Source organism: Cheilinus undulatus, linkage group 9 (genome assembly GCF_018320785.1).
Source record: "Cheilinus undulatus linkage group 9, ASM1832078v1, whole genome shotgun sequence".
Lineage (NCBI taxonomy): Eukaryota > Metazoa > Chordata > Actinopteri > Labriformes > Labridae > Cheilinus > Cheilinus undulatus.
In genome coordinates, this window is record NC_054873.1 from 15,139,345 (window position 1) to 15,165,660 (window position 26,316).

The window sequence follows — 26,316 nt, forward strand, 5'->3', positions numbered from 1 at the left end:
AACCTGAAGGATTAAGCTAATGGGAACCTTTCTATTCTACTCTCCTTACTACACTTTTTCCCAGCTGTGACTATCGTTGCAATCTTGTAAACTTTAACAAAGATTTAAGGAAACACAGCTAAAAACTCTTTACATTTTAAAAGAACAACTGAGGTGACGGTAGATTTTGGTCCGTCTGAAAAGAGCCAAACTGGGTCTCCAATGCTAACTCCCCACTGGCTCATATGTAAGTTTAATGTTTGATGTTAGTCAACAAATACTGGAGAGATGAATGATCTTTCAGTATATTATTTTAATTAAAGTAAATAAGAATATTTGCATGAAGCCATTTTGGATACACATAATTTTTTAACTTTCTTAAATATTTTCTAATGCTTTAACATTCCACCCTAACACTTTTTTCCTGTGACAGCTGTGTGTTCAAATACAGGCTAAAGGTTGCAGAGTTTCCTGAGCTGCAGTTAACATGCACGGAAGGAATAAATAAATTCTGACATAAGGGGAAGATTAAATACTAACATTCAGAGCCTTTCCTGGCTGCTTCCCTTGGGTCTTTTTAGTCCAACATTATGATGACTTTCAGTCCCAGCTGGGCTCCTCCAGTGTCCGGACTGTAATGTGAAATATCCACAGAGGCACTCAGGCAGTGTTCAGAGGGATATGGAGGGTAAACTGGAGAAATTCACTCAGTGTTTTTGTAGTTGGTGAACAGGTTGTAGAGGACTCTCAGGGTGGATTTAAGGTTCAGGTTGACGACATCTGAAAACAAAGTAAGACAGTAAAGATCATTCATCATTAGAGTTCTAAGATATTTATGGATTTAAATTATGCAATTTAGTAAGTGCTATATGTAATGTTCTTAAAGTAAAATGCAGACATTGAAATGACTTTCTTCTTAAGTTTTATCTCTATATATCTCTATACAAGTTGCTTTATTCACTGTATAGCCTATCTGAAGCAGGAAAATGTCAGAGTAAAAGCATTCTGTGCAAGCGAGGGGAATGTTAAACTGGGCATTTACTTTGCAAAGCAATAGTGTAACCATACTGTGCTTATCTTCAGTGTTGCAATTCTATCAATGTGGAAACAGCAACCTCAGACAACTGTACGTGATGTTATTAGAAAGTGGAAGCGTTTAGGAACAACAGGAACTCTGCCACAAAGTGGAAGACCACTTAAAATCGCAGAGCAGGGTGAATGAGGTGCATTGTGCTTACAAGTCTCCAACGCTCTGCTGATTCCATAGCAGAAGAGTTCTGAATTTCCACTGGCATTAATGTTAGCATAGAAACTGTGCAGCAGGAGCTTCATTGATGGGTTTTCTTGGTCAAGCAGCTTCATGCAAGCCTCACATCACCAAGTCCCATGCCAAATGTCAGATGGAGTGGTGTAAAGCACACTGACACTGGACTGTGGAGCAGTGGAAACGTGTTCTATGGAGTGATGAATCACACTTCTCTGTTTGGCAGTCAGATAGGTGAGTCTGGGTTTTGCGAATGCTCGGAGAACATTACCTGCCTGACTGCATTGTGCAAACTGTGAAGTTTGGAAGAGGAAGAATAACGGTATGCGGTTGTTTTTTGGGGTTTGGACTAGGCCCTTTATCTCCTGTGATGGGCAATCTTGCTGCTTTAGCATAACAAGACATTTTGGACAATGCTTTTCTTCCAACTTTGTGGCAACAGTTTGTTTAAGGCCTGTTTCTGTCCCAACATGACTGTGCCCCAGTTCAAAAGGCAAGGATAGGCCCACACAGAGGCCTGACCTCATCCCCACTGAGCATCTTCGGGATGCACTGGAACAGAGAATGCAAGCCAGGGCTTCTTATCCAACATGCCTGACCTCATAAATGCTCTCCGAAATGAATAGGCACAAATTCTCACACAAACACTGAAAATATCGTGGAGCATGACTGAAGCACAAAACAAATAAGCTGTGCTACCAAAATCTTACATTAACAATGCAAAGGCACCTCCTGTAATTGGTGTTGCCCTCTTTCTTTTTAGAAGGTAATTTTTTAATCTGAAAGGGAAATTAAGCTTACAATAGCCTGAAAATGTGCAAATGTTTTTTTATGTGATCTTACTTTTACCAGGGGAGATCCAGAGAAACAAAATCACTCTCTGTTCTCTGTGTCTGTAAGCTGGTGTACTACATCTGCCTAATGTAATTCCCAGGCTTTTATCATCTGCATTTCCCTGTTAGCATGGGTGACACTACTGATATCATTAACTGCTCCAGGATCTGCACTTTCATTTATAATGAAGCTGTAGCTCTGCACAAACCTTAGCGAGTCATATGCTAATCAGGACATATACTGTAGCAGGAGAGCAGTCATGGAGTAATAAAGATAGTCGCTATTATATCCAATTACTGCAAAAATATGAGAAGTGTTTGCTTGTTTTGGCATAAAAATGGTTCCTTTTTGGCATAGTCTGGAAATTGTTTGAACAACGGACAGGCATTTGCATAAGTGTGGGGAGAAACAATATTTACACAGTTGGAAAGTCTACAGTGGCTCAAGCTGGTTCAAAATTCAAATATTTAATAGCCACACACTAACTGGGGAGTCTGTTTTTGCCTTCTCATTATACTGGCTAAAACACATAAGAAAGGGAAATGCCAGGCTGCCCTCTTAGAGGGGAAGGTGATGGTGCAGGGATAATAAAATGAATAGAAACAGACAAAAATAGAAAAACTTAAGAGTAGTTTGGACAAAAGGTGAGGTAAAAGGATAAAAATCAGCACTTATTTGAATGAACAGGGGGAAACATGGAGGGAATGAACAATAGAAGGTACGATGGGCATGTTAGTGCTAACAGAGTGTTCACATTTCTATTCAGATAACACAATTAATTGTTTTTCCACCATTACAGGTGGTAATGGTGGTACTGGTGTTGCCTGGACATCTTTTAATGGCTCTTAAGCCTGGCAAACACTAAATTAACCATTAAAAAAGGGCTCAAAGATAAGTTTATGCAAAGGTGGCAAGGTGAGCTAAAATGTATGACATCATGTGATTTATACGTAAAAAAATCAAACAAGGTCAAATCAGAAAAATATGTGTTATCTGGAAACCAAAAGAATAGACGAGCTATCTGCAATTTTAGATTGAACAACACCAGGATTACCAAAGTCACCGGAAGATATAAAGAGCTGGACAGAGCAGTGAGTGTTGCTTGATCATATCCCTGTCAGGGCTTTTCTGTGTAGAGTTTGAATGTTCTCCCCATGCATGTGTTAGCCCTCCTCCCATAGCATGCTTTTAGGTTCACTGGTGACTGTAAATTGTCTGTAGGTGTGAGTGGGAGATTGCCTGGTTCTCTGCCCTGTGATTGACTGACAGCCAGTCCAGGGTGCACCTTGCCTCTCGCCCAATGACAGCTGGGTTCAGCTCCAGCCCCCCATGACCCTGAATGGGTCAAGTACTATAGATAATGGATGAATGGATGATTATGCCTGCTCAGAGACCAGATGGAAGGGCCCGATATATCTAGACCTGACTTTATAGTGAAAAGGTCAGGGTTGTCACAGCTGCTATAGTGACCCTCAGATTATAGAAAAGTACATCTATACTAGAGATTAAAAATGGATGGATCTTATGAGAGAAATATCAGATGAACAATTCAAAGTGATGAAGATGGAACTTGATGAGGTCATGGGCTTTCTAGGGCTTTCTACTAGTACTTCTATTTTGGTTTCCCTGATAATAAAAATGTATCACAGATGACTGGATGTTCTTGTAACTGAAAGTGCTGTTTGCATATTTTTTGTTTAATAAATTAGAACTTTAACGACAAAAACCCTGCTGTATTGAGCTATATGTTGAGTTTTACTACTGTAGATTAAACTATGTGATAATTCTTAACACTTATGGTTGGCTGGTTTATTCTGTATGTACTGCATTTCATAAGATTGCTAGATTTGAGGTCTTGCAGTTATTCATTATGATTAAAAATCCAGATAGCTTTATGGTATTGTACAAGGTATGGTTATTAAACAATGAGACTGTGCTTATGTGGATAAAACCACGCAATTTACAGCCACACTGAGTTTTTTATGTGAAAGGTTGAGTATTCGTTCATTGTGACATTAACTGAGGTGTTTAGGGAATGCTACATGCCACGTGTATGTGACATGTAGCAAAAGATTTTCTGAAGGTAGAGAAGATGTCCAAAGCACATCAAAAACTTCTGAAAACATTTAACAAATCAAACACAACCTTCCAAATAATTGACAGAAAACAACTGACATGAAAACAGAAATGCTCTCAACTGGTAAAGACAGTATGGCAAATTTTGCATGAGAATTTAAACATGACAAAAGTTGTCCGAAAACTTCAGGCTCCTGATCAAAGTTAGAAATGCAAACAAATTTCTGGAGACATTTTGTAATAAAGTGAAGGAAACATAATTCTTTTAGGAGTGATTACATGCAATGAAAATAGGATCTTCCAATATGATCCTGAGACTAAACAGCAGTCAGTGCAATGGAAAACACTATCATCACTGAGGATGAAGAAAGCTTGACAAAGCAAGTCCAAATTCAAGGCCATGTTGATTGTTTTCTTTAACAATAAGGGTATCATTTTGCAGGAGTGGGTTCCAGAAGGGTGAATCAACACTCTTACAAACAGGTTTTAGAAAAGGAAAAGTCTGAAGAAAGGGAACACAACTGTGGAAAAATGTTATCATTCTTCAAAACAACACACCAGCTCACACTGAGCTCGAAGTCAAGCAGATTCTGGCCCAAAACAAATCACAGTGTTTGATCGCCCTCCCTATTCACCTAATCTACCGCTGTGTGACTTTTTCTGTTTACTTTTTCCTTCTCATCTTTATCCATGTTGGTGTCAATCTGTTTGGATTTTATCCGCAAAATTATAAAAAATTAGGAGCATTTTTTACATTTTTTTAGCCAGCTGTGCTATGGCATCAGAGTGTGATAAATAATTAATCATCATTTTGAAAGCACTAATTACAGCATTAGTCTGATTTTCAATAGCCATACCTTGTATATTTCAGCAAACTCTACTCTTTTTAAGTTTTGCACTCATCTCAGGATGAAAAGATGTTTATTAAACCCATAAGGGACACTGAATCCTAAAGTCTACCAGATTTATATACATCAATATTAGATCAGGAGCATGGAAGGGTTCAGTATAAAGGTTTTAAAAAGGAAATCTGAGTAAATATACTCTTTTCTGAATATAAATGCTTATCATTAGCAAAAAACATGTAAAATAAGTGAGTCACATTATAATGTTTTAATTATGTATGAGCTACTTTATTCATTTACTTATTATTAATGAAGGGCTGGGTTAGTACAAACTGGACAACAAAGAGTATCTTCAGGCCAAACTAGATCCTTTGGTAAGAGTGAACCATGAAGCAAGGTTTCCATCTACTGGTCAACCTCTTGTATGACAGGCACAGAAAATACCAACCATCCCTACAATAAATTATAAAAAATCATCCTATCTCCTCCTGATAATTCATATTTAATGAATTGTATGGGGCGTATAATATATTTCTTCTCTATTTACATAAAATACCTTCTGGTCTGGCTTTCGGTTTCTTCAGACCTCCATCCTGCATCAGCTCAAAGGCGAATGCCACATTGTGAACCTGAGGAGAAAAAAGGAGAGCAGCTCAGTGAAGTGGGGAGTTGTGAAAAATCTGCCTATTTGAGCAAGAAGCTTCAGTTTTTGAAGGTAAAATCACCTTCTGTTCGAAGCTCTCAGGGGTGAGGAAGAAGTTGTACAGAGGGACGAAGTAGTCCTCAAGCAGACCCATCAGCAGAACCAGGTACACTCCGTCTGCAAACTGGACACACACAAACGTAATTATTCATATCACATCAAATATTAAAGCTGTATACATAGAAAATATCAGGCTACTAAAAACTAACCTAATGCATGCAAATGGAGTCAAACAAGAGCATGAAATTCCACTAAACTGCAAATAAAACCACCACTGATCATGAGTTACTGAGAAATTTAATTTCTTACCTGAGATTCCAGCTCAGTAACCTCCAGGTTCAGCTTGTTTAGGTGTTTGTTCACAAAGGTAATGAGAGACTGGGGACATAATCAACAAACCATAAGTCACCTTTAAAAGTAAATTAATACAGTACAACAATTATCATTTTACAGCCTATCATAGAGAATATAAATGTTATATTTACCGTTTTTACTACATTGAGCTTGTCTGGTGCGTGATCCAACAAAGTGTCGAATGCATCTCTCTCTGTTATAAAACAAAAAAGGCTTTGAGTGTTTGAAGGAATACTGCAGAAAATATGAAGTTGGTGCATGTCAAATTTCTTTGTCAAGCAAGACAGGCAAGCATAAATCTGCTGCTTGCATAATAATTTTGTTGTTGTGCTTAGAGAAGAATAAAAACAATGACTCAAAAGTGTGGGATTTAAACCTCTTTGACATGGATATTGCAGCAGGACTGACACTAAGACCCCCATAGCTGAAACAAAGCCTCTCATTAACAAACTTAAAGGACTATTGTGTCAAGATTTAAGCTAGGTCGTAAGTTAGGTCGTGCTGGTGCACCAAATAGTAAGCTAACATTAGAGCCAGCAGTGGGTAAGCTATATTAAGTTTAAAGACTAAAAGGGTGGCACAACATCTATATTCTACTTTTTGTTTGATGAATATATAAAAATAGTTTATCTGCACCTTTCAAAGCAGTCAAGGCCACCTTAAAGACAAAGTTAAAACAAGACACACAGCGCCTAGTATAAAAAGTATTTACCCCCTTGGATCTTTTACCCATATGTTTATTTCATAAATCAATCATGGTCAGTATAATTCAAAAATAATGATTTCAAAAAATCTTTAACCTCAAAGTGAAAACAGATTTTCACAAAGAAATGTCAATAAAACTATATCAAAAGAAAATAAGTGATTGCAAAAGTATTCATCCCCTTAAAAGTGACTGACCTCATTCAACAGAGGTCTAGCCAATTGGTGCTGTTAGTCTCATAATTAGTGAAAGGGGGTCACCTGACTGTAGTGAATGTGTCTCAAGTAACTATAGTATAAAGACATCTGTGTCTGCAAGGTCCAGTCACTGGTTAATCAGTATTCCTGGCCACCATTACACCATAAAGACAAAAGAACACTCCAAGCAACTCCACTTACTTACACTTGAAAAGTACAAGTCAAGGGATGGATCACTTATTTACATTACATTTATTTTTATTTTATTTTATTTACTTAGGAAACATCTGTTTGATTTTTTTTTGTCACAATAGCCAAATTAATTGACCATGCTTGATTTTTAAAATCTATAGAAGAGTAAAACATCCAAAGGGTTGAATACTTTTAAAGGCACTGTGCCTAAGATCCAAAGCAGGCAGCTTTCCTGATCACATTTAGTCTAGATTCAGGAACAAACAGAAAGTTCCTGCCAGAGGATCTCAAATTCTAATCAGATGTGTAAAATATGAGCGATCAACTTAATGACAGAAACTGCCTCCTATTATATGCCTATATTATTTGATATTTTACATAAAGACAAAGTCAAAGTCATAACAGTGGAAAATATGTGGTGCAAACTTACCAAACCTTCCCAGCATCATTCTGAAAAAAAGATAGAAGTGTTTAGTTTTTTTCTTCTTAGTGCATAGTGCTAAATATTACCTTTGCTGTGGTACATTTTACCAAGCACACTCTATTACAGTTGATTTGTCCTTTGTGAGTTTTAAACCTGTAAATCTTTCGAGTGTTGCTGTTACTTGAGGCAAAGTTAAATGATGCCTGCAAAAGATTTTAACACTTGTGGGGTGTGAAATTTAACACTATTTCAGTATTGATATTTTAACTCCAGTGTCCTGTGTTAAAACGACACCAGACACTTGGACCCAAAATGATCACCAAAGTCGGTGTAAACTTTTGTCTTATAGAGTTACATATACACTGTCCAATTTGTTGTGTATCTATTGTTTTAATATTTGATGTTAAAAATAGATAAAAGGAGAAAATTGGGGATCTCTTAAAGGAATCCTGCATATTAAAACTTTTTCTTTATTAGATAAACATTTCTGGCTTTTATATGTTTTTTTAATTAATAAGAAACAAACTTTAAAAACAGCTTCATTTGTTGGCTGCTGCTATTGTGCAAAGCATTCAGTGTAGTGTCACTTTCATTGCAATAACTTCTTCTTTTTTGTCCTTTCATAAACTTAGAAAGACTTTAAAGATTAGATTCAGAGGGAAAAGACAGAGAGTCATCCTTTAATCCTTTTATATTTTAATCCAAATGCAGCTTTTGATGGGGTAACAGTAAGTAAGAAGTTACTGTAATGAAGATCAAGATGAGATCAAAAAGACAGTCCACTGAGTGCACTGAACAAAATGGCAGCCTACATGTGAATCTATATTTTTAAATTTCTCAAAATGCAGAAATATAGTGTGCTTCTTAGTACAGCATACATAAAAAACTATATACAACCTCAATTCCAAAAAAATTGGGGCACTGTGTAAAATGTAAATAAAAACAGAATACAATGATTTACAAATCTCACAAACCCATTTTTTAACAATAGGACATAAACAACATATTAGATGTTTACACTGAGACATTTTACCATTTCATGAAAAATATTAGCTCACTTCAAATTTGACAGCAACACATCTCAAAAAAGTAGGGCCAGGGCAACAGAGGCTGGAAAAGTAAGTGGTGCTAATGAAAACAGCTGGAGGAGCATTTTTAAACTTATTAGGTCAGTAACCTGACTGGGCATAAAAGGAGCATTTTAGAGAGGCAGAGTCTGAAAGATGGGCAGAGGCTCAAAAACATGAGTCTTAAAATTGTGGACCAATTTCAGAAAAATGTTCCTCAGCATAAAATAGTGAAGACTGAATATCTCATCATGTAGCATAATATCAACAGGAGATTCAGAAATTCTGGAAAATCTCTGTGTGCAAGGGACAAGGCTAAAGGTCAATATTGGTCGCCATTATCTTTTGGCCCTCAGGTGGCACTGAATAAAAAACAGACATGATTATGTACTGGAAATCACTGCATGGGCTCAGGAACACAGTTAAATGTTTACACAGTTGGTTGTGCCATCCATAAATGAAAGTTAAATCTATATAAGGCAAAGAGGAAGCCATATGTGAACATATTTCAGAAATGCCACTGTCTTCGCCAGGCTAAAGCTCATTGAGGCAAAATGAAAAACTGTTCTGTGGTCACATGAATTAAAATCTGAAATTCCTTTTGGAAACCACAGGCACTGTGTCCTGCAGACAAAGGAGGCGACCATCCAGCTTGTTATCAGCACACAGTTCAAAGCCTGCATCTCTGATGGTATGGAGCTGCATTAGTGCCTGTGGTATGGGCAGCTTGCACATCTGGAAAGACACTATCAAGGCTGAAAAGTATAAAGAGGCTCTACAATATCAAATGCTCCCATTCAGAGAATGTCTTCTTCAGGGAAGGCCTTTAATGTTTAAGCAAGACAATGCTAAACCACATCCATCACAACAGCATGGCTTCACAGTGACAGAGTCCAGTGCTGAACCGGCCCGGCTGCAGTCTAGACCTTTCAGCAACGGAAAACATTTGGAGCATCATAAAGGGAAAAACTTTTGCAAAGAAGACCCAGGACTGTTTAGTAGCTAGAATCCTACATCAGACAGGAATGGGACAACATTCCTCCGTCAAAACTCCAGAAACTGGTCCCCTAACTTCCCAGATGTTTAAATGCTATAGTTAAAAGAAGAGAAGATGTTACACAGTGTTACACAGTGGTAAAATGTCCCTGTACCTGTTTTATTTAGATGTGTTGCTGTCTTAAAATTAAAAATGGGCTAATATTTTTAATGAAATGGTAAAATGTCTCAGTTTCAACATATGATATGTTCTATTGTAAATAGAATATGAGTTTATGAGATTTGCAGATCATTGCATTCTGTCTTAATTTACATTTTACACAGTTCCCCAAAGTTTTTTGGAATTGGGGTTGCAGATTAACAACACAAATGTCTTAATATGCAGAGTTCCTATTAAAAAAAGAGACTATCAGCTCTCACTCTGTGGTGGTAGTCAGCTCCTTGGTCACAAGAGCTGTCTGCAGGATGCCCTCTCGCTTCTGCAAAAAAACAAATTTAAAACCCTTCAGTTTCACCATCAGAGACTAACTACAGCTGTTTTTGAGCATTTTATAAAATTTACAGGTGTAGAAGAACAAAATCACTCAGCGCCTGTGAGCTTGATGAGACGCCTGACCTACCTTGACTACGACCACCTGTACAGAAACGTGCTCAGGCAGTCTGATGGGAGCCTGGAAGTGCATGGCGAGAGCCACCAGCAGGTAAACAATGGCCACCAGGTTCTTTGAATGGATCGCTGCAATTGCAAATCAAAAGAGAGACTTTTAGCTATGAGCTTACATAATAATGTAAGCACTTTCAAAAAGATAAAGGCTAACAGTTAGTGCATTTTTTTACACCGACAAAAGACAAATGAAAAAGCAGCAGTTAATGGAGCATGAATTGAATTAACTCTGAGGTTAGCTCCACTGGGAAATACATGTTTGAAGAGCTCCTTTAAGGACAGGCAGGATTAAACACTTTCTTTTTGTGATGCAAATAAGGAGACTTCATTATGTGTTAAAGGGACAGTCCACTAATTTATATGTGAAGTTAAGGCTTCTGTTTTCTGCCATGTTGGCACCAGGAATAATTCTCTTGTTTGTGGGGGCCTTTAGGGCCAGGGACTTGCATGTGCAGAGTCTGGGTCTATTGAGGTGGTGATGCTGTGGCAGCATGTGGTACATAAGTTAGCAGTGGCACACAGGGGCAAAATTGGGATTAGGGCTCTCTTCGTCAGTGCTTATGCTTTCATTAGAGCACATTTATCTGTATTTTTTTTCAAGTTTTTTTGTCCCAAGGGGGGTCTATAAAAAGATAGGAAATCTTTTTATAGTAAATGAAACCCTAATGAACAAATACAATGCTATTAAAACTGTCTAGCAACGTGAGTCTTAACCACATGTGCTCATCTGTGATTATGTGTATCTTGATGCAAAAACTCTGATACTTTTGCTAACCATGCAGTAGGATTTGAAGCTGCAGCTGAATAACCCATGTGATGATTTTTAAACCACCCCAGTCATTTTTATTTTTTCTGCATAATATGTCAGTGTAAAACAGGTTTTCATTTTAGTTCATGCCGGCAAATGCAAATAACAAGGCTAGTATACACAAGATGATATAGGTAAGTACCTATAAAGGCTTTATATTGGTTAGACTCTGGTAAAAACAATTGTCCTCTTGCTCAGAGATTATAGAGGTGCTCTCCAAAATTTGACTAAACAGCAGACTGAAATAAAAATTTTGGTTATGTTCCTTCAACTTTGTCACTACTTACTTACTCCGTCACATATGCGTTCCAAAGCTTAACAGAATAAGACTACTTAATCTTTGCAGTGCTTGTTTTAAACAGGAAATCGATGAACTGAACTCACAGTCCACGCTCCACTCAATAGTCCAGCCGTGAGGCCTCAGCAGTTCATTGACGGCCTCCAAGACCGTCTGAAGCTTCTGTTTCTGTCCGATCTCTGACTGAGTCACCTCGGCCACATTCAGCTTTCTGCCTGATAACTTTTCTGCCAACAACAAGGAATCAGCTTAAAAACAGAGGGTAAGACTTTCCATGCACATAACAGATTCATGAATAATCTACAGCACAATGAAGCTTTTTATTTTGTACTGAAAGTGTGAAGTGTGGCAAACAGTGGGCTTAAAAGGAGAAAAAGGAACTCATGTACAGATTTAAAAAGGGGAAGAATCTAAATTAGGTCAAGCAGTGGGAAAACATTAATGTAGACATAAAGACCAAAACAAGAGATGCACAGCAAAATGTTTTTTATGTAGCTGTGTGGGTTGTGCTCTAAAATGTGGTGGTAGAAGACGACAAAGCTGACTTTCTGAAAGAAAACTTGGATGCTCTGAAAATCTTATGGGATAGGATTATTCCTACTTAATGTGGGTTGACACATTAAAAAATTCCCAAAGGACACAAGGCTAAAACAATAAAACAGAAATCACACTTTGGTTTTAAAGATTTTCCTGTTACCTTTTAACCTGTGGTTTATGAAATAGGTGATTTTTTTAAATCACAAATTTGCAAAAGCTTCTAAAATTCTGTTTTCCAGGCTGCAACATAACTATTTTTCTTTTTTAAAGGGAATGGGGTCTGAATACACTGAATGCACTGTAGGCAGAGTATGAAAATGCAGTGTCTCAGCCTGCTGTGACAGAGAACAAACACAAGGGGGAGACACTGACCAGTCTCGTAAACCACTGTAGATTTACAGCAGCACAGTGAACACATTTTGATCAGTGAGTAAAAAACAAATGTGCTCTTCTGATCATCTTCAATCCATTTCAGCACATAACATCTGTTAAAAATGAAGCATTTTGTTTCTGGGCTTTGGTCAAAAAATCTAACTTAAAAATCCTAAACAATCTTCTTTAATTCCTTGAGCCAAAGGTTGTAAATAAAGCTGATATATTGCTGAAAACTAACACTTTTTCAGAATGCATCTTTTGCTTTTAACTGTGGTTAATGTAAATGTAATTAGAAAAACTTTAATTTCAAACAAAGTTAGAGCACAAAGATGGCATGAGTTTAAGATTTTCTCCTGCTTTCATCACTGCTGACTTTAATTGAGCATTTCTCGTTATACACGTCTAAAGAAAGCATCATTTATTTCTCACCAAATAACTTCTGAAGCACTTGTCCATCATAGCAGTCCTCCTCCAGGTCTTTGACTATGATCCTGTCCTCCTCCAGCTCACTGTTGATCCAGTCAATTAAGACCTGCAGACACAAATCAGAATACAATCAAATCCCTATGTGTTCTTTTATTCACATTTTAATGCTGTGATTGTGCTTGTGGACAAAATATAAAATCAGAGTACCTTCAAAAGATCTTTAAATTTAAGGTTTTCCCTCGATGTTGGGTCCAGCATAATCCTCTCTGCATTTTCCTCTGATCAAGACAACATGAGAGACATTAATCCTGTTTAGACATTTGGATTTACTCATGTTTTGTCTCACATGACACAAAAAAACTGTCTTCTCCCCTCATGACAACAGTATTTCACACAGTGACTGAAGACAAAGGTGTGTCCCTTCCACCTACTTTCACTTCCTGCTCCTAAACTGTCAAAGTCCCAGTATGTCACTCTTGTGACACCTTGTTTAAAGTATGAACTCAGAAAACTCTGACACTGACATACAACACTTGGACAGATTGAAAATACAAGTACAGAGTCAACAACAGCTATATCAGATTCCTTTTAACAACATTATTTTGTATATTCAAGCAATAAAAGCCTTATGCTTCCACATCTGAGAGAGCCAGGGCCAGAGGCAGCATCCATACCTAAAAGCACTATTAGGCAGCACTATTTTTTTTATTACTCTTTACAAATGATATTCATAGATCAAAAGTCAAGGTAATACTTATCTCTTACCCCTGAATCTGACATATTTGGAAGACTTCAGGAGATATTCTTTAAACTTTGCCAAATTGTCCACATTGGCTCAATGATAGATTAGATTTTGGAGGTATCAAGTTTAAGTTCATGGTCACTGGGCCTCATGTTCATTTTATGCATTTAAATGTTGATCTCTCAAGAATGCTTTGATTTTTTTCCAAACTTTGCACAAATGTCCACTCTGATTAAGTATTTACTGATTAGATTCTAGACAGTCTACGGCCAGGGTCATTGGGCCTCATGTCCATCCTTGCTTGTGAATAAGATATTATTGGAAGGCTCTCAGAGAGATTCTTCCATTTTTGCCAGATTGTCCACTCTGAATCAAGATTGAACAGATTAGAATTTAAAGGCTGTAGGTCCAAGGTAAAGTTATTGAGCCTCATGTTCATCCCTTGCTTGTGAAGGCCATCTCTCAAGAATGCTCTGAAGGACATTTTTCAAACTTTGCCAAATGTCCACTCTGACTCAGGGATGATTTGATAAGATTTTGGAGGTTGTTATTCAAATGTCAGGGTCACTCAGCCTCATGTTTATCTCTTGTTTGTGCATGTGATATTTTTAGAACACTTTAAGAGTAAGTCTTACTGTCCACTCTGACTCAAAGACATACTGATTTGTCTTTGAAAGTCATTAGGTCTGATGTTCATCCCTTGCTTCTGAACTTGACATCTTAAGAATGCTTTGAGATATGCAGGATTGGTTAGTCAGTGTTTTACATGTACAGTTGTGTGTTTAATGTGATGGTGTACCCAACAGTGTATCCTCAGGGTGGATGTCCGTCCCCGTTGGAAGCATGGGAGCATTGATGGCATTCTTCCCCTCTTCCTGCAGATCACTCACTAGAGACACAACAAAACACAAAAAGAATAAATTCAATAAAACAACTGAGATATAACAGAAAGGGTGATTTGATTGCTTACGCATTTCCTCATGAGTATACTTAAGAGCTGACTTAAAAATTATGGAAGCCTGGAGTGGCCATGCACGAAATTGTTTGTGTAAATCAGTAATCTCATAATCACAAGCTCATTATCCCATCATGTTAAGTTACAGAGCTCATTTTCTTCTATAAACATATGAATCGACTATAGCAGAGGAGCAGAAGATGATCTCTCCAGATGGCAACACAAAAAATGCTGTTTTTTCTCCTGAGGATCATGCAGTTAAATGATTTTCTGGTTTGCTGGGTCATACTTCATTTCAGTTTTATGGTTATCTAAATTTAGTTGCTGCAGGTGTCAAGAAGTCATTCATGCATGCTGCTGACATGGGCCTTCTGATCGCTGTTCAGAAATCATGATACATTTTAAAAGGTAGACATTTTAAACTCATTAAATCAGGCTGATTATGCTTTTTCATGTAATAAAAAAGCTTGTTAATCCAGATAAATGGTATTTTACTTGGAATCTGGCAAACATCATATCAAGCTTTACTTTCCTCTGCTTCCACAGAAAACAACAGTGTTTTTAATACTATTGTCAAAGGATAAAGACGGAGAATTGCTTAATGAAAAAGGAAAGATCGTGTTGGACAAATATAGAGATAGAAAGACATAAAAGAGAGTGTGTCAGTGTGATAGCAATATGAGTAAGCAACCGCTGACAGCTCTCCTTGTGGGTAGAGTGTGGTGTGAGTCTGTTGAACATTTGTGGGAAATACTCATTAAACCACAACTTTCCCGTATTGTCTATGTGACTCAGTGCTGCACTAAATTGTACATAATTGGTCTTAAAGAACAACTCCACACATTTCCCACAATAGACTCACTCACTTCTTAAAATGTGAAACTGTTATGGGACTTTCTGTAGAGTCTACAGGCAGACTTCACTTCCATGTTATAAGTGAGAGGAACCACTGGGCCAAATTTCACTCATGAAAAAAATCTCAAAATAATGATAAATGAGGCAGTTAAAATCTGCTCCAGGGTGGTGTGGGCGTGTTAAATGAACTGAAGCCATGCCCACTCACGACAGATAAGATCATCTCAAATAAAAAAAAAAATGCTTCTGATCAGAGCGCAGCTGCCTGGCGAGAGACAGACTTCTGGAGAGACAGAAGTTGGGGGTTACATTTACTGTTTTCTGGCACAAATCTCTCTGTGATGATACTTTAAATGACCTGTAGTCCACCGTGGCTGATAGTAGCCAGCTGTTCACTTTCAATGAAGGCAGTGACATCAACAAACTGTACTGAGATGAACTGCTGGGTGATTTTACATCGTTGCGGTATCAGGGAGGTGGGGTTATTCCCCATCAAGACCAGTGATGTCACAGGCTCATATACTTGCCCTGCTCCAATAAAACCAAACAAGATATAGATATGAGATAACATAGATCTCAGTGTTTTTTACATGTTTACAGCAACCTTTCCAACATATCTAGTGTGTTAAGATACAAATTTTGAATTTCACTTGACAGGGTCTTTAACAGGACTTGCTACAAAGTTTGAGAGCGCCTTTCACTCCCATTCGAGCAGCTGAGGAGGATAACTGTCCTGCAGCAGCTAAAACCACTGCTATGAGTCCATGATACTCAACAGCCGTTTTTACACAGAGATTCGGCAATAGAGGTGACAAGGAATGCCCATCTCTGTTCGCAACAGAGCTGTGCACGCCCAAGCTTACACACACACCCTGGTGTCCCGTAATCAGATGGCAGCCGCTGCCCGAGCTGCTGCTTTCAATGAAACTCAAAACTCTGGATTTCTTGGTTCAAAACTTTGTATTTTCTAAATGAAATACGGGGAAAATAACGTAAACATTCATTTTGATCGATTAGATCCAATGGACTTTTTTTCCTCCATGTTTCTGAGTTGGAGGTCCGACTTTAAGCAGTGTCACAGCGCACATATTTATGTTGGATGTCGGAAACTTCAGAATACTGAGCTCACTTGAACACATCATGGAACTTTTCAGACGCTGTTGTGTGCAGAGATGTGTCTGCTCTCTCCTCTCCTGTACAGAGTCAGCTCTCTAACCTCACAGTCTCTCCGGTTAATCCACATTATTCTTTGTTTTATCCCCCTGTTGTTTTCTTGGATGAAATGCCGCTCGATTAAATCATGCTGGCTTTTAAATCTCCCATTTATGGAGACAGCAGCGCACACTCGCCATTGCGGAATGCCGTGACGTCCTTTCACACTCGTTACGGAAAAGTCTGTTACGGCTCTGATACTACCTCTCGATCCGATTAGAGGTGGGGCGAGATCGACCCCCCATTGCGGAACGGTTGCTTTCATACAGAACGGCATTGCGGAACGAAGGCGCAACAGACCCGGAAAAGAGAGGCTGTGTGAAAGTAGCTTATGATTGCATGCTACTTTTGTTTTTCAAGTCAACAGTTGAAGGTACAACATTTTAGTTTAATTTGATGCAAAACAACAATGTGCTTTGAGTTTATGTTGCCTCTTGTAACTGATCTCTTGTTGTGCTGGTAATATGATTAAATGGTGTTACATATTATATTCAAGTGTTGTAATACAAAGAACCAGGTCCCTACAGAATCAATTTTTGACCTCTATCCTTATTCCTTTCTAGACGTAGGATGTCCTGAATGGTTGGGCAGGATGAAGTCCTTGGGGTGCATGGCACTTTAAACTTAGATTTCCCAAAAGCACACACCAAACCAAGTGTTATGGCAAATCTCCCAGAGTGCCATGAGAAGAGAGGCAGAATCTAATTTCATAATGTGATGTTGTTGCAGTGCATTACAGTCCTTTTGACTTCAAACAAGCATTTTACAGATTTTGGCTCTTCATGATATATTAGGTTTTGATGTTTCCCCCATGTTCACAGCGAAGAAACTAAAGCAGCAATTAAGACATGGAATCTTAAGTATATAAAATTAAAGTGACATAACTTACAGAATCTCAAACACCAGCACTCTAAATCAGGTTGGGTGTAAAATCTATTTCTGCTGAGGTGCTTTCACTTGGAAATGGAGAGACACTCCAGGGATATAAAAGCTTTCCTCCTCTAATGGCTACGCTGCTTTTATCATCCTGCATTTCAATTTGTACGACCTGCAACAGGCTGGACACCAATCAATGTCTGCAAATCTATCATTTCAATGGCTTTCCTATTTATAAAACCAGAGGTGAAGATGCACACAGAGCTACTTTTACATAAAAGCGTGCAAAATAATAACAATAATAAAAGCAAGAGTGCAAGAGTAGATTTTTGGTCCAATACTGATAAAAATCTTAACTTCAAAGCATAATGAAAGAGGATATTCAGCATTTCCCATGGAGGCGGGGTCCCCACAGGTTTCATATCTGATCCAGCCTTCTCATAAGAGCTCAAGGCTTGAATCTCCACAGATCAGCACTTTGCTTTGTAATTACTGAGCCAGCTTGCAGCATTTCATCATAATTGTGCTGCCTCCTCCCTCCGTGTGAATCCAACTGCATTGCTGCTGTACTGGCACTTCACACAGCCGTGTGAAACTCAACAGAAAACAGAAATTACACACATAATTCATTCACAACAGAAGATTTAGCCAGTATAAAACTTTCATCCCAGTCAGGTACACATTTGATAGTAGTGCTCACCTTCTGGTGATCTCTTATAGCAAGCAACATTTCTGGATACTGACCTACAGTGAACTAAGGTAACAAGTCCTGCTTCCCCATTTCCAAGTTCCTCTAAAAGCAAAATCAAATTACCTTGTTTCTTCCTCTTGGTCCCACACAGCAGCCCCGCCATGTCCCCGATATTATCCTACAGATCCCCCACGGTAGCGGAGAGCGAATGAAGGATCAGTGTGTGTAAATGTGTGAGTATATAAAGTGAGTATGAGTCTGAGTGGATCACAGTCAGTGGGACTGAGCGGTGGCAGGGGGCGTCATCACGTGTTTATTTCTGTCACAACCCTCCTCCCCACCTCTACGGTCCAGTTACAAGAGACCCTGAACGATCTGTGTTTGTGTGTGCATGGGACAGGAAGGAGACACCACAGTGGACGAAAACGCACCAACGTAAATCTGCAACATCAGTCACCTCTGGGACACAAACCAGTGGATACGGGACAGATCTCTCTGAAATATAGCAGGTACAGTTTTTAACATATAATTCATATCACTTAACTGTATATTAATTCATAAAAGTCAACCTTTTGGTGTTGTAGCTGACTGTCTGGTTACTCTACAGGAGTATCAGACTAAAAGGAGCATGTGAATGGAGTCTTTAATATGTTTTACTGCAGCAGACAATCAATCAGGCACTGCACTCAATCAGCTGCATCGCTGTTAACAGAATTAAAGTAACTGAATACAAACCAAATCCAGCAGTCACTTACATTTATCAACCTTGCATAATCTCATTTAAAAAGCTCCTCTCTGGTATTTGAAATCATTGCACAAAATATGGCCACATACCTTGTTCCTTAGAGGCTAAAAAGGACAGTTATAAAAATTTGCATGAATTAGGTTAAAAACAAGCTAGTGTTTTGGTTACACTGCTCCCAGGAGGGAGGGAGGTGATTCACGGTGGCACCAGTGGGATATAAATAATGCAGCAGTATGGAGAAGACAGACTGGCCCTTAAATATAGCTCTGGTTATTTACACCAACAGTGGCACCAGTGAGTAACAGCAGCCAGGAGATGACGGGATCACTGATCCACAGGGAGCTTTCAGGCCATGTAAACCATGGCAGCTCTTTCACTCTTTCACTTGTCACACTTAATATTAACTCTCATTGTTAGATGTTTTAATTCATATGCTGTTTGTCTAAACTCAAGACAAGTCAAGCTTTTTAAGTAGCACATATACACAGGGAATCACAATGGTTGATTAGTCAGTCAATCAATCTGTCTTTATAGGGATTGATTCATTATGGATGCTTTTTTACAAAAAGAAAGGGTGTAGGCCTTACTTTTTGTTGTGTTATTTACAAAGAACAAACATTAATCAATTCAGGGATGTATGGATTCACCAGTCTAATATCGGTCAGGTCAGGTCAAGGACGGGAGCACTTCAGCGTGTCAACCTTGGGCCTGTAGTGCTCTGGTCTCCTGATTGCCTGGCCAGGCCCATGCCCCATCTCTCCAGGTATCTTCCCAGCTGCCCACTCAATGTGGTCGCCCCTAGTGTCTGGACCAGTCCACCTGGTGCTGGGCACCCAGTATGCAATGAGCTGGATCAGGCCCGGGAAAGTGTGCCAAGTGCCCATAAAAGATGCCGTTCCTATATCAGGAGCTGACCCTTTCCATCCTTGCTCTCCTGAGCAAGTCAGTAGAAGACACACTGTGTTGGAAACTACAACAAAGATGCACTAAAGAGAAGTTGTCACCAAGGAGTCCAGTCAGCGCCCCTGGCCATCAGTCAACATCCAGGCCTCACAAGAGTATAGTAAGACCAGGAGGACTAAGGATCGCAAGACTCTGGCTTTCATCTGCATGCTCAGATACTGGGAACACCACACTGTCTCACTCAGTGAGCCCCTCATATAGAGCTATTATTGCTGCAAAACTATTTGCAAATGCATACACAGATTTGAAAATATGTACAAATATCCACAAATGCATGCACAAATCTGCAGATGTGTAGACCAATTTACTACTTGTGCACTTTGTTTATTTAGGTTGAGGAAACTTAACTCTTTTTGCTTTAAGCTGTCAAAATACTCCGAAGACATCAATTACAACAAAATTTGCCTCTGCTGGCTGTCACACACACATAACTTTTACATGCACTTCTTTGCATGCATTTGTATATCTGTACATGTGTTTGTAGATCTATACACGATCTGTGTGCATTTGCTAAAGTTTTGCAACAATAACAGCTCCATACCATCACTGCATGTGTGAAGCCAAGCCTCAAAGTCAGCAGATCGATGGATTCACTGCCAAGGTAGTTGAACTGCTCCACAACTTCCACGCTCTCAAAATTCACAGACACAGATTTGATGCCAGCAAGGCATCCCTAGTTGTCTAAATCTTTGTTTTGACCCAGTAGACATACATTCCCAATGTTTCAGCCTTCTCTCTCAGCAGGTTAAGAGCCCCCACAAGTCTGGATCAGTGATCTGGACATCACCAAATGACACTATGTAATGTATTGTTTTCCCTGCCTTTACTTTTCTGTACACCGAAGCACTTTTTAAACGCCCATTTTGGCGTTTAGGTGCTATATTAGTGGTTTATTAGTAGTTATTAGATGTCAACAAAGTGGCTCTTATGTCAATGAAATACAAAAACTTTTCATAACAGCTCATTTGCATAAAACACTTAATATCCATCAGCCATTTTTTGCACAGAGCAAAGAGCAAAAATAGACAGCTTTAGTTTAAAAATAATTAAATACTTTCTAAAAATGCACCCTAAAATCGACAATATCTATTGCATGATGTTCATCGTCATTTAATACTTAAAAAATAGTCTGTAAAGTGAAAGAGCAACAAACTTTAGACTTACTATTGTCTGCATCCATCTTTAAACTTAGTCAATAAGTGTTTCTCTGTGTCACAGTGAATATACTCCTAACTCTATGATAATACAGGGAGGATGTGATGGGACATCACTTTCAGTCCTTATAAAGAGAAACCTTTCTCCTTCATTATCACAGAAGTCCTGCCGCTGGCAAAGGGAGCTGTGCCTTGTCAGAGAAGCGCAGACTTCCTTTCACCCTATCAGAGTAAACAGAAAAAACACAAGCATCATGTATTCTCTTAAACTAGCCTTGGAGAACAGTTCCTTTATGTTCTGTCCATTCACCCTAAGCAACACTTTCTGATATAAACATCCTGAATGGAGGTTCAAGTGCTTAATACTGCACTAGCACTGCATTTCTTAGTCTGCTTGCTGAGGAGTGTCAACACATTTTAAAAAATCGCAATTCCTTTTTCTCAAAAATGCACACAAATTATGATTATTCAGCAAACATGAGGAAACTTTTCCAGCAGTGACTCGTCCTTCATGGGTGTTCACTTTGAACAGTTTTTACCACACCCAAATGTAACAGAAGCCACAGCCACAGCAACAAGTGAAGCAACAAGATGTGCACCATTAGATTACAGCTTATTTAACTCTCCTCTTAAAATCATTTATAATAAAAACATCAGAGTTCTCTGCCTTCAAAATAACAAGTGCAGATTTAATCCAGTCTGACCACACAGGGGCACTGCTCCCTCACAAGCTTAATTTCCAGTTTCAGAGGCAAATCCCACTTGAAGAGGAAATCAGTATTTCCAATTTAATCACCATAAAAAACTGAACTTTTTATGATATTCTAATTTTTTAAGATCCACCTGTTCAAAACCAAAAGACATTGGAAATAATTCCCACAAGAATCAATATTTGTTCAAAGAGAAATAACCAAAAGCATGCCTCTCATATTCAAAGTAAGCCTATGTTACAAAAACTACCAACACTTTGAGAGTCTTTGAGAAATTAGGAAATACCTTACATTGCTGAACTACCTCCCTGGTTTAAGCAAAGCTTCAACACAAGCCACAGCAGTACAATTATCCTCATTACCTGATTAAACGAACCTCATAATTATCATGTAATTAACTCACTAGACTAAGTTTTTCTGCGGTTTCTTTGTTAAAACCCTAAAGTAGTTTTAAAGTCAAATAAACCTCCTAAATCAGCTTCCAAGACAGCCCTCAGGACTGCAGCGAAAATCTGTATTCATATCGATTTATCTAGAGTTTTCTGCCAGTAATTGAGTCAATCAATATGTCAAGCTCAACTGCAAAAGGGATGCTAAAATAGCCCAAATATGAAAGCAACAAATCACATTTAGCTATGATACAGGGTCATCTTTATGAAATACAGAATGTAAAGCTATATGACGTTGTATTGTGAGCTGATTCACTCTTAAACCTCTCCCTCAAATACCTAGCCTGACGTATTAGCGTGACTGTCAAAGTGGGCCATCTTGGGACTGCAACATCAGCTGATTATACTTAGTAATGCCTTCACACTGGTGATAGCTGTGGCCAGAGGTATAATGTTCTCAGGTTTTCCCCTCCATCAGTCCAGGTCGTTCTTGTAAACATATCTCGAGAGTGCATGCTCAAAATGTTCTAGAAAGTTCTTTTCATGCTCCCTCTAGTTCATCCCCTGCTTTTGAAAGTGATTTCTCACTACTATAATTGGTGGTATCTGTCTGTCTGGCAGGATTTGCACGCCCCACTGTTGCTCCAGCTGTCCTCGATACCTCATAAAGTTAAACTCTTATATAGATTTATAAAACAGGCTGATATATTTTAAGTGTTTTCTTTTGATTTTGATGATTATTGCTAACAGCAAATGAAAACCCAAAATTCAGTATCTATTGGAGACTCATGGTGTCACACTCAGACAAATCAGCTAATTAACTCCAAACACCTGCAAAGGTTTCCTAAGTCTTTAAACGGTCTCAGTCTGGATCAGTAGTCTACACAATCATGGGGAAGACTGCTGACTTGACAGCTGTCCAGAAGCTGATTATTGACATCCTGCACAAAGAGGATAAGCCATGAAAGATCATTGCTAAAATAAAACTGGCTGTTCAGAATGCTGCATTTAAGCACATTCATGAAAAGTTGAATAGAAGGAAAAAATGTGGCAAAAATGGTGCACAAGCAACAGGGATAACTGCAGCCTTGCGAGGATTGTGAAACGAAGCCCATTTAAGAATTTGGGAGAGTTTCACAAGGAGTGGACTGCTGCTGGAGTCTGTGCTTCAAGAGCCGCCAAGCATTGACAGATCCAGGACATGGACTACAACTGTTGCATTTCTTGAAGCAGAGACGTCAGAGGCGTCTTACCTGGGCTAAGGACAAAAAGGACTTGACTGAATGCTCAGTGGTCCAAAGCCTCTTTTCAGATGAAAGTCAATTTTGCATTTCATTTGGAAATCAAGATCCTAGAGTCTGGAGGAAGAGTGGAGAGGCACAGAATCCAAGTTGCTTGATGTCCAGTGTGAAGTTTCCACAGTCAGTTGTGGTTTGGGGAATGATGTCATCTGCTGCTGTTGGTTCACTGTGTTTTAGCAGATCCAAGGTCAGCACAGCCACCTACCAGGAAGTTTTAAACACTTCATGCTTCCCTCTGCTGACCAGCTGTATGGAGAAGCAGATTTCATTTTCCAGCAGGACTTGGCACCTGCCCACACTGCCAAAGTACCAATACCTAGTTTAAGGACGATCGTATTCCTGTGCTGGACTAGCCAGCAAACTGGTCTGACCTAAACCCCCATAGGGAATCTATGGGGTATTGTGAGGAGGAAGATGTGAGACACCACATCCAAAAACTTAGAAGAGCTAAACTATATCAGCCTGTGTGATATTCTAATTTCTTGAGATGCACCTGCATGTACAGATATTGTAAAAAATTGTTGCACTTTTCACTTCAGTTTGGAGGTTGTAGGTCAAAGGTCAACTGGCCTTATGTTCATTCCTTGCTCATTAGATCTCTTCAAACCCCACTACTGCTAAAAATAACCCAGCCCTTCTTCCTTGTGTGGATAGACTACTTTGTTCAGTTTTATTTTTATTTCATTTAACCTTTATTTGTAACACTTTTAGGTTTTACGATAAGATGGACTGAAGTTTGGGTTTTTACCCTCAGTCAGGGAAGTTTCCTGTTTTGCTAAGCAATATTGGTTGTGAGAATATATAATATTCACAGCCTCTATCAGGCTAGTGTTATAAGAGTAACCTGTACAGTTTGATCAGGGGGGAAAGGGTACTGATTACCCTGGCCCAGAGTAGGGGGCCGCCCTTGAGAAGCCTGCGATGAAAAGTGTTTTTATTTATTTTTTCTTAGTAGCATCATTATTGAATCAAAAGCAACTAAATTAATTGGCCATCAGACTGACATTTGTATGAAATAGATTAAAATAAAATACTTGGGGGGGGGGCACCTCCCTTAAAAATATCTAAATGGTGTTGCCCAGCGCTGCAAAACAACAAAAGTAAATTTTATTTAACCATAGTAAAAATGTTGCTCATAAATGGGGAAATTATGGTTACATTAAAATGCATAGATATTTGTAAAAATGTTGCAACATTTGTTGCTTGGCTAGCTGGATAAGGGTGCCCCTGTGTAATATTCTTTCTGGGGGCCTTAAATCCCTCAGCTACGCCCCTGAGTTTGATACAAGGATTTCAGAAGCCTTATGTAGAACTTTATGAGACTCTTACAGTTTGAGTCTCTGTCCTGCTGGTGGACCTTCTTTTATGGAGATTACAAACACATGGCTGTGAACACACACAGCAGACACACAAATACACACCTAGTTGTTAAAGCCTGCAGCTGTCCCTTTGACCACACTGACTGTCCTGAGGGAGGGCAGAAAATAGTTTGGGAACAAATGCCGAAGTGGGACATGAAGAGTCAAAATGAGTATTTTTATGTTAAAATTAGAGTAAACACTGTAATCCTCTTACGCTTTATCTCCATGACCTTGTATTCCTGACAACGGTCACTGACTGTGTGATCTATTTATGTTTATTACCTCATGTTGAAAGCCTGTGGAGCCTCGGAGGCTTTGTCTCTGATTCTCTTTAGGCATTTCTGACCGGATGGGAAGAATCTAAACTATATGATTGCACTGTAGCTCAAGATATCTTCACTACTGAACCTCGACCTACATGTAGATTGATTTAGATTGTCTATAACATAATAAGATTACAACATTATGCCAAGAGAAGAGGGAAAAGACACAGGAAACCCCGTGAATAAGGTAACTCTAAACGTAATGTATATCATGTGTAAAGCTCATGATTTAAGTGTTGGGGATGTCCCACAGGAGAATATATCATTAGTCACTCATGTGATTGCAGCACCAAGGACAGAAACATAACAATAGGAACAAATAAGAGGCTGATTAAATGAAGAAAATACCATTAATAAATATTCCTTACCTTCTTTGGATTTTTTCTTCCTAACCAGGGTTCCTCCTAATTTGCCGAGGAATGATTCTTCCTTTTTCATTTTCGCGGACTGCTGAGTCGCTGATGTGTTTGCGGTCCCGGACATCTTTAAGGTTTGTGTGCTCTCTGGCTGTGTGGGCTAATAATGTCACTCCTTGTGATGCATCCAGGCACCGGTGCAAGAGCCAATCACAGCGAAAGGACAGCAAATTAACACAGTGACACGCAGACAGACCCACTAACAGACTGGAACAAATACCGTTGGTCGCAACATCAACACGGACGAAATGACTCACATGTGAGTAAAAGCTTCATCTGATTCACTGTTTACAAGCGGTCAATCCCCACAGCGCCTCCTAAGGGCAGGACAAGAGACAGAGTTCACAAGATAACCTCTTCTGAAGTCTGTGACAGATGAAGACTTACTGTGTATGGAGCCATTATTGTTGCAAAACTATTTGCAAACGCATACACAGATCTGCACACAAATCTGCAATTGAGTGGGATCTAAAAGTGAGTGCAAAGATTTGCAGTCTGTAAAAAGATTAGCAAATATGCACAAAGATCCACAAATGCGTGGACAAATCTGCAAATGGGTAGACTAATTTGATTATTGTGTACTTAGTTTATTTTGGTTGCTATTTTTGCTTTAAGCTGTCAAAATACTTAATCGACATCAATTACAACAGAATTTTCCACTCAACTGGCCGTCATACACACATGACTTTTGCAACACTTCTGCTGTGCACGATCTGCAAATGCGTACTCAGATCCTTAAAGGTCACATATTATGTCCAGGCTTTTCTAGCAAAAATATGTACCCCTGGCCTGTCCACAATTCCCCCAAGAATCAGAACCTCCACCCAGGAGGATCAGGAGAGCCACATCCATATCCTGAGAGGGGCGTGGTCAGGGGCGGA

The 26,316-nt window shown here is 38.9% G+C and overlaps 2 protein-coding genes across 7 annotated transcripts in view; both read right to left on the bottom strand.

The window, feature by feature from the left end:
• The window catches only part of parvg (parvin, gamma), a 31,410-nt gene extending 30,783 nt beyond the window's left edge, over positions 1 to 627 (bottom strand). For all 3 annotated transcript variants that reach the window (XR_005992313.1, XM_041794743.1, XM_041794744.1), the window contains exon 1: positions 520 to 627. The gene's annotated coding sequence lies outside the window, so the exon portion shown is untranslated. The remainder of the gene's footprint in view (positions 1 to 519) is intronic.
• parvb (parvin, beta) lies at positions 273 to 25,706 on the bottom strand. Of its 4 annotated transcripts, none has more exons than XM_041794739.1 (13): positions 25,388 to 25,706; positions 14,284 to 14,373; positions 12,950 to 13,020; positions 12,746 to 12,848; positions 11,491 to 11,631; positions 10,255 to 10,370; positions 10,055 to 10,113; positions 7,578 to 7,597; positions 6,187 to 6,248; positions 6,011 to 6,079; positions 5,724 to 5,825; positions 5,555 to 5,627; positions 273 to 759 (listed from the first exon to the last, which is right to left on the bottom strand). In XM_041794739.1, the coding sequence occupies exons 1-13, from the start codon at positions 25,500 to 25,502 to the stop codon at positions 683 to 685; spliced, it is 1,098 nt and encodes a 365-aa protein (XP_041650673.1). In that variant the 5' UTR covers positions 25,503 to 25,706; the 3' UTR covers positions 273 to 682. The 4 variants fall into 4 exon arrangements, with proteins under 4 accessions (XP_041650673.1, XP_041650676.1, XP_041650675.1 ...); XM_041794742.1 differs by lacking the exon at positions 25,388 to 25,706 and adding an exon at positions 20,946 to 21,072; XM_041794741.1 differs by lacking the exon at positions 25,388 to 25,706 and adding an exon at positions 18,505 to 18,558.
• Between the last annotated feature and the right edge of the window lie 610 nt (positions 25,707 to 26,316).

What these genes read in the sequence shown, in the direction of transcription:
- parvb (XM_041794739.1), bottom strand. Translation starts at nt 25,502, where the DNA reads ATGTCCGGGACCGCAAACACATCAGCGACTCAGCAGTCCGCGAAAATG. An exon ending in GAGCTGACTACCACCACAGA is followed by an intron (nt 7,598 to 10,054) that starts GTGAGAGCTGAT and finishes TCTTTTTTTCAG; the next exon opens with AATGATGCTGGGAAGGTTTG. An exon ending in AATGATGCTGGGAAGGTTTG is followed by an intron (nt 6,249 to 7,577) that starts GTAAGTTTGCAC and finishes GTTTTATAACAG; the next exon opens with AGAGAGATGCATTCGACACT.